This window comes from Chaetura pelagica, unplaced genomic scaffold, assembly GCF_000747805.2.
Source record: "Chaetura pelagica isolate M959 unplaced genomic scaffold, ChaPel_1.0 scaffold271, whole genome shotgun sequence".
Lineage (NCBI taxonomy): Eukaryota > Metazoa > Chordata > Aves > Apodiformes > Apodidae > Chaetura > Chaetura pelagica.
This window is the reverse complement of record NW_009952106.1, coordinates 1296370-1303958: the sequence shown is the minus strand read 5'-3', so window position 1 is coordinate 1303958 and position 7589 is coordinate 1296370. Positions and strand designations below refer to the sequence as shown.

The 7589-nt window shown below is 50.1% G+C and overlaps 1 protein-coding gene across 1 annotated transcript in view; it reads right to left on the bottom strand.

The window, feature by feature from the left end:
- Positions 1-3210: 3210 nt before the first annotated feature.
- The window catches only part of MDGA1 (MAM domain containing glycosylphosphatidylinositol anchor 1), a 151991-nt gene continuing 147612 nt past the window's right edge, over positions 3211-7589 (bottom strand). The window contains exons 15-17 of the mRNA XM_010006021.1: positions 6039-6169; positions 4928-5036; positions 3211-3613 (exon numbers count right to left, since the gene is read on the bottom strand). Of these exons, the coding sequence (XP_010004323.1) occupies positions 3522-3613; positions 4928-5036; positions 6039-6169 (332 nt within the window). The 3' untranslated portion in view covers positions 3211-3521. The remainder of the gene's footprint in view (positions 3614-4927; positions 5037-6038; positions 6170-7589) is intronic.

Genomic DNA, 7589 nt, shown 5'->3' with positions numbered 1-7589 from the left:
GATATTTAAGAAGACAGACTGTAATTAAGTTTAAGGACTATAATTTAGCCAGAGCACTGTGAAAACTGTGAGGGGATCTTTAAATGCAAGGGGTATGGCTTCGTATCTCACTTGGCTGCATTACCACCACCAGGAGAATCAGTCCCTCAGGCAGGGGTAGTAAACCACACATACCACTGCCCTCATAGAGGAGGGACACTGACCTCACCCCCTCATCAGTGCACAGCTTCTCATCCTTGCCACTGAAGTGCCTATTTCCTCTGCTACACTCTCCTGGCTTACATGCCATGGAGATTAGGTCTGTCCTTTAATCCTTGGTACTTCTAACAAGCCGAGGCACTTGGGTTAATGACTTCCCCCCAAACTGACCAACAGCTGAATCTCAGCCACAGATAAAGAAGCAGAAGTCCAAGCTGGAAGGGGCTCCCTGAGACTTTTTCTGAAGCTGATGGGCCCATGCCTGACAGCAGGAGAAGGTTTCACTGCTGTCTGGGGTGACCTGCTTGCTCTACCCTGGACCCACTGCCACCAAGAGGCTTCTTGCCACCTGTGCTGTGGGTCTGGTGAGGCACTTACATCCTTCCTTGCAGGAGCTGGCAGCAGGGCACAGACACCCTCCCTACAGCTGTCTCTTTCTAAATATGTGGTGTCCCTTTGCTGGCACTTGTCTCACAGAAAACACTTTGTGCATGATCCTGAACCTTCAGGCTGTACCTCCCAAGCCCCACAGCACCTCTGCTGCCCACCAAACATCAGCAAAACATGTTTGTGCAACCCTGGCTAAGCAGTCAGTAGAAGAAAGGCCACAAGGGTCTCTGCCTCAGAGCCTAGAAGGTGAGATGGCTGCTCTGGGTTCTCTCTTACCAATGTGGAAATGCTCCTGTCTCCACCTTCTGCCCAGAAAGCAGAAGCCCCATGGAACCAGCAAAACAAATATTTTGCTGCTGAGAGGTCAGGAGCCACCACGAAGCACCCAAGGAAAGCACTGTCTCTCTCCCAGGAGTGAAAGTGTAATCCTTTCAGGAATGGGGTGATGACTTGTGGTCTCCAGCAAAGCATGGAAGAAAGGAAGAGCATAGGACTAAAATAACGGCTAAAAGATGATGGTGGCACTGGCTGCCCACAAAATGGCAACAGACCGGAAAAAGCAGAATTGCTGTTGGCACCTACAGCATCCCACAACATTGCCTGGCCCTGGGGTACAGCCATAGGTCTCCTGGTTTAACATGCAGTGTGACTGAGGTCTGGGCTCTGGAGGGAAGAGTGGAGACAGAAAAGACACAGTTCTCACTCAGAAGTGGAGAAAAGCAACAGGAGCCAGGGAGACCCATACTATCCCCCTGTGAGGTTTCCTGTCCTTTGTCTGATAGTGGCCGGGGAGCATTAGAGCAGATGAATGCCCTTCCAGGAGCTAGAGAGCAATGGGTTTTGAGACTTCAAACTGAATCTCTTGGGAGTTACATAAGCACTTTCCACCTCTAACAGTGGAAATGAGGCACCAGCTGCTGCTGGAAGCTGAGCAATGCAGGAGGCAGCCAATACATTCAGGTCATTTTAGACAAACGCAGTTGTCTCAGAGAAGTTGGTACATCAATCAGAAATGGGTAAGGAGCCACGGGTACCAGGGGGTCTGATGAGAGAGCGAGCTCATCATACATCTGTGGTTCTCCAGATAGAAGGTTCCAATGGAGTGTACCTTAGAGGAAAGAGTCCCACTCACTTGAACTGCCAGAGCATGGGCTAGTAAACTCCAGCTCACAGCCACATGTGGCTAACTCTGCCCTGTACAGGGAGATAAGTCACGCCCAGAGCTGCTTCAGTTGCACCAGAGCTGTCACAGCTCCCCCTTGGCCAGTGCAAGGCAGACCCTTCTCCTGGGGGTTACTCTGGAACAGCACGTGCCTCCACCTTGAGAAGGTCAGGCCAGACCTGCTAGAGGCCTGCAGCAGGGAGAGGTGGCAGCTTCACCTTCTCATGATGCCAGCGGGAAACAGGTGAATCACCCCCACCCCTGTTCCCGTTCCTCAGTGGTTAACAGGGCCACAGTTCAGCACAAGCCCCTCTTTCGGGTCAAGCTGCCTGTCTCTATTGTTCCTGGGGCACGTTCCCATCTGTCTCCCCTTCCAGCTCCTGCTTTGGCAGTGCCTGGGATACTGCAAGTGCTGACAAAACTCAGCCACCTCCTGCCCGTGCAGTGATGCTGTTGCCACACGCTGCCCACCCTGCAATGGACAAGCTGTGTGTGCTAAAAGGCCTCAGAAGGTGAGAGGGAAGTATCGGAGCTGCCTGAACTGCTGGCCCAGGGGCTGGGTCATGGGAACAGGACCCGCTGTCTGGCTGAAGAAGGTTTAAACACCTGATTCTTCCCATAATCCAAAAAGCCTGAAGTGGGGGAAGGTAAGCAGTGGAATAAAAGGCCAAAATGAGCAGGTAACAGAAGAGAGGCAGCAAAAAATCCTGGCCTTAAGGCTGAGGCAACTGTCATCCCAGCAATCACCGGGGAAAGCCGGTGTATGGCTTCTCCCCCTTTCCCATCCCATCCCAACCCATACCTCAGCCCCACAGAGACACCTTTCTGTCTGCAGCTCAGACCTGTTCTTATAGGTTCTCCACCCAGCAAGAGTGCTGAGAGAGAAACAGGAGCTCAGAGGCCAATGCTGCAGCCAGATCCAGCCGGGACTTCTCCACCACTCAGCACAGTCCGTGTGATGGGTCCATTCCCGCTTCATCTTCTTCAGGCTGGTGGGTGAGAAGCACAGAGCAGTGGGGAGAAGGCCAAAGCAAACCGCACAGGGGACAATTAAATACATGAGAGCCTGGAAGATGGGATGGATGGATGGATGGATGGATGGATGGATGGATGGATGGATGGAGATACTGAAGCACATACGGTGCAAGCAAGGTGCTCCGGGCACCGGCAGGTCGAGGCTGGCATTGCTGCAAGGAGCTGCAGCTGGAGCAGGGCAGCCCCAGCCAGAGGGAACACATGGGGAGACAAGGGGAGTACTGCGGTACATCATCCACCAGGCTGTGAGCTCTGCAGTAAAGAAGGTAACTGTTCTGGTAGAAATTTGTGCTTTAATATATTTTTGTTTGTTTGTTTAAAACAAGTTCCCACTTCCCTGAGGAAGCCCTGTCCGACATTCCCAATGAAACATGGGGGTGGTTTTTAACTCCTTCATTTGCTCTTCAGATTTCTTCATTCCTATGTTTTTGTCTTCCATTCCTTCATTTCTGTGTGTTCCTGTTTCCTTCCTCTCTCACTCCCTCTCTCTCTCATACACATGCTTGTAAAAAAAAAATATTGTCTTTATTTTAAAATTTCGTTCTAGACATTATGACTTTCTCAAGGAGTGCTCCAGTTCTGAACCAGATCCCTTTGTGTGGTCATGCCTGTCAGTCTTTGGTAACATATGGACACTTTGGTGTGCCAGTGAGGAGGGGAGGAAGAGGAGCAGAGGTGGCTGAGTAGGGAAGGAGCAGGGATGTCTCAGTCCGAAGACAGGAGCGCTCACTTGCCATCATCTGAGCAGCACGTAAAGGAAGAAAGTCAATGGGCCAGAAAGACCAGGGCTGTGCAGGGCTGGGACACTGCTTCCTGGAAGAGCAACAGCTGCCACCCAAGGAGAGAGAAAAAGAATTAGTGATGGGACAGATCCAGACCTCATCAAAATAGACAGTGCACATTAGTGTCTCAGCCTCTCCTCCCAGCCCAAACCATCAAGCAGATCTCTGTAGCCTTCCTTGGATATTCTCAAATCTCCCCATATTATTTATTTTCAAACTCAGGAGCAAAGGTTGAATCTTAGTTATTTTTGCAATCCAACCCTCCTTTCTTCCACAGAACATTCAGCTTGAGTAAGACAAAAGGTTCTGCTTGTGCTTTGGTTACACCTTGGCCATCTTAGGCTGAAACAGACTTTTAACTGCACCTGACATTTTGAAATTTTAGGATGCTCTGACTTGTTGATGCTTTGTTTCCCCCTTCACCTTTGTTTTAATAAAATTGCTGAAAGCAGCTCTTCCTCAGCAAGGTTTTTTTCCTTCAAAAATAAGTAAGACAAATCAAACCTTGCTCACATGTGCCTGTCTGCCTCTGATTTGCTACTCTGAACATCTGCTCTCCTGCCAACCTGAAGCATGTTATTGAGGGCACAGGCAGGACTTAGGCATGATGCTCACCAGTGATTCCCACCCAAGGACTGATGCCTGTGTACTGCTTGTGCAACTTGATGTGGCTGCAATCCATGGTCCACCTCAGAGAGAGTGGGATTGTCTCCATTTCTGCAATGCTGGTATCAAGCTGATGTGGATAGACTGGAAAGGGGCTGGTAGGATTTAGCTCAAGCATGCATTCTTAGGACTGGGAGGGAGATGACACAGTGCTTGGGTCTCTTGCTTGGATCCTGCGTGTGCAATACCTTGCCTGGCTGTGCCTTTCTGCTCAGAGGGCAATGGGAAGAAGTCCAGCCCTCCCTGGGTCCAGGCCCTAGAAGGCAGAGTCTGTTTCCTGGAGAAGGACTGACTTAATGCTGCAGAGGCAATTAGAGCCTGCAGAAGGTCCTTCCCTTTCCAGAGCTCCCATACCGAGAATTTCCAGGAAATGAGATCCTGTAGAAGCCTTTAGCTGCCTGAGGATGACACTGTCAACCCAACAGACTGGTGTAGATTTCAGCATACTGGTGTCTGGCAGCACAGTCCCTACAGGATCTGGTTGCTCCTCTGAGCTCTTGCTAACTCGTGACACTGAAAAACAAATTCAAGAGTCTGACAGCCTGCCTTCTGCCTTCTGCTGATGGTGTCAACCACCTTGTTGAGTCCCTCCAACATGTCAATATGCTCTGAAATCAGCTGCATGTCCCCGGCACACGCATTCATGTAGGCACTCCCACCAACTTGTTTTCCTCTGAGGCACGCACGGTCTCACCCTTGTTTGGTCCAATTTGCTTCCTTGGACAGTCCCCCTTTTTCAGAGTGACATCATCGATGGCAATGTCCCCCTCGTAGCTCGTGCCCCGGACACCTTCGAAGATGATCTGCAAGCAGAGCATGGGACAGAGTCCAGTGTGAGGCTGCAGTTGTGAAGGACCCTTCCCACACTGTGGGGCTCTGCAGAGGTGAGCAGGGCATAGCCCAGATCTTAACAGATCCCTCAGATTCCTTCCTGTTTCCCCAGTACTCATTGAATCTGGAGAGCTGGTTCCCACTGGTTACAGGACTAACCCCTGCATGCTGAGTGTCTATAGAATAATAAATAAGCATGTAGAGCTCTGCTTTATTAAGTCTGCTGCACTAACCAACCAACCCATGCCGAACAGTGCTCACAAGAGTAACTAAATTCTTATTTATTATTTTAAAGTACCCAAAAGCATGCTGGGCATTTTGCCATAGTGCCACAACATAGCAGCCTGCACAGACAAACAACCCTACAACAGGAAAGCAACACGCTGAGCAAAAACATCAGCAATAAACCATCCAGCACCAAAGCAGCCTGCCTCCTGGGTAAGCAGAAATGACTGGATGAGCAGATAGAGAGTGTCCAGCTCATATTCACAAGCTGCCCCATGGTCCTAAACCAGGGGGACAGTGGGGGTGGGCTCTTTCAGCGCACACTAGGAGAAACCTTTAGTGCTCAAACTCACTTTACAACAACAGGCCAGCTCAACAGGCTCATCTGCTCAACACCATGAGACCCATCTCACAGACCTGGTACTAGAAGGGGCTCTTTGACAAGCAGTTTCTGAACAGGAAATAATCAGAAAATATACAGTGCCAAACTGATGCTTGCACATAAGGACATTAGATGTTGTCAGAGATGAGTGGAATTGATTTCTGTGCATCTACCAAGTTCTTACTTCACCCCAGTGATTCTGGGGGTGGAGAGCTCCCAGGCTCAACCTGTTGAGCTTGTTGGGCTTCCCTGTGTCCGACAAGCCCCTGTGCCACAGATGCAGATGTCTGCTGGGAAGACTTCTACAGTCCTGAGTACATGGACAGGACAGGTGAGGGGGAGCTCCTTGGTGGTGGACCTGACTTACCTGAAAGGGCCCAGGCGGGTTGATGGGCACGTGTGCTTGTTGCCACATGTTCCCCCGGTTCCCACTGAGTGACCAGACCTGGGTATCAATGGCTCGCTTGTTCCGCACACGAACTAGCAGATTCAAGGAGCCTGTAAGAGAGAAACCCTTCCTTCTGGGCTGGCCTCTGACATAGCTCTGGGGCTCAGCCTCGAGCTACAGCAGTATGCCCCAGCCAGCCCAGGAACAGCCTGCAGAGCCCCAGCAGCAACCTCTGGAGGGACCCATCTTTCTCCTAGGTTCACAGGTAAGCACCACTGGCCACGTTTCATTCATCTGGGCTACCCAAGGGAGGACACAGACTCAGATGAAGACAGACAAGGAAGATGTGGCACAAGAAGGAGATGGCAGAAGTGCTATCTGCAAGGAACCTCCAAAGGCATCCCATCCAACCTTCTGCTTGAAGTTGTCTCCAGCTCTACAGGAGGGCAAAATGGCTTTGCCTGGCAAAGTCTTGAAATCTCCTGAAGAAATAAACTTTTCCTAATGTCCAATACGAACCTCCAGCACTACCAGTTGTGGCTGTTGTTCCCTATTGGATTGTCTAACACTACTGATAAGATTTTGGCTCTGTTATCTTTGACATTTCCCTTCAAACAGCTGGGAGCCAAGGACTGATAGCAGCCTTGTCTTTGACAGACTAAGCAAGTCCAGATCCCTCATCCTCACTTCCCCAGGACTCCTGCTCCTGGCCCTTGATCATCCTGATACCCCTCTGATGGACCCACATCAGTTTCTCTACATCTCACTTGAACTGGGGAGCCCAGGCCATGGGTTTGCCTCTCCCTGTTCACCACTAACACCTGACATATGCCAGGCACCTTAGAGCCCTCTACCTGTCCTGGCCTTGGCCATCAGCTGAAGAAAAATTACTTGTGTCCTCAGCTACCACTAGCCTTGGAAGCAGCCTTGGAGTGAGCAGCCACTCTTTGCTAGCACTGCACAGTGTTGCCTGTACCACACTGCCTCTATCATCCCACCCCCAGGTTTTCAGAGTGACCCAAAGACCCTGCAAACCAACACTGACTTCAAGTTCTTTCAAATAAAGCAATTCCCAAAAGGTTTCACCTGCCATTAAACCAAAACCAAAGCCAACAAATCTCAAAGCATTTTCAGTTCTCACTTTGCAAAGTGTCACAGCCCCCTGCCCTCCACCCACAAAAGAAACCATCTCAGTTTGTTTTCCTTCATCATCTTTTGAGTAGTTCCTCAGCTGATCCTCTCTGTTTCATTTAAGTGAGAAAACATTTAAAAACATACACCCAGAGTTGACCTGCAACACTTTTTCTCTTTTTCTTTCAATTCAGCTGGTGAACAAAACATCAGCCACAACTCTAGTCACACTGTTGCTCATCATAGTTTCTGGTTTCCATACACAGGCATATTACACCTGAGAGCAGAGAGGTAAAAATAACCCTTACTTAGATGTCCATAGTCTGTCTGTGTTTGGGATGCTGTGTTCCCACCTGGACACGCCCTTCTGAGAGGGAGCATGGGAAGAGACAGGGAAAG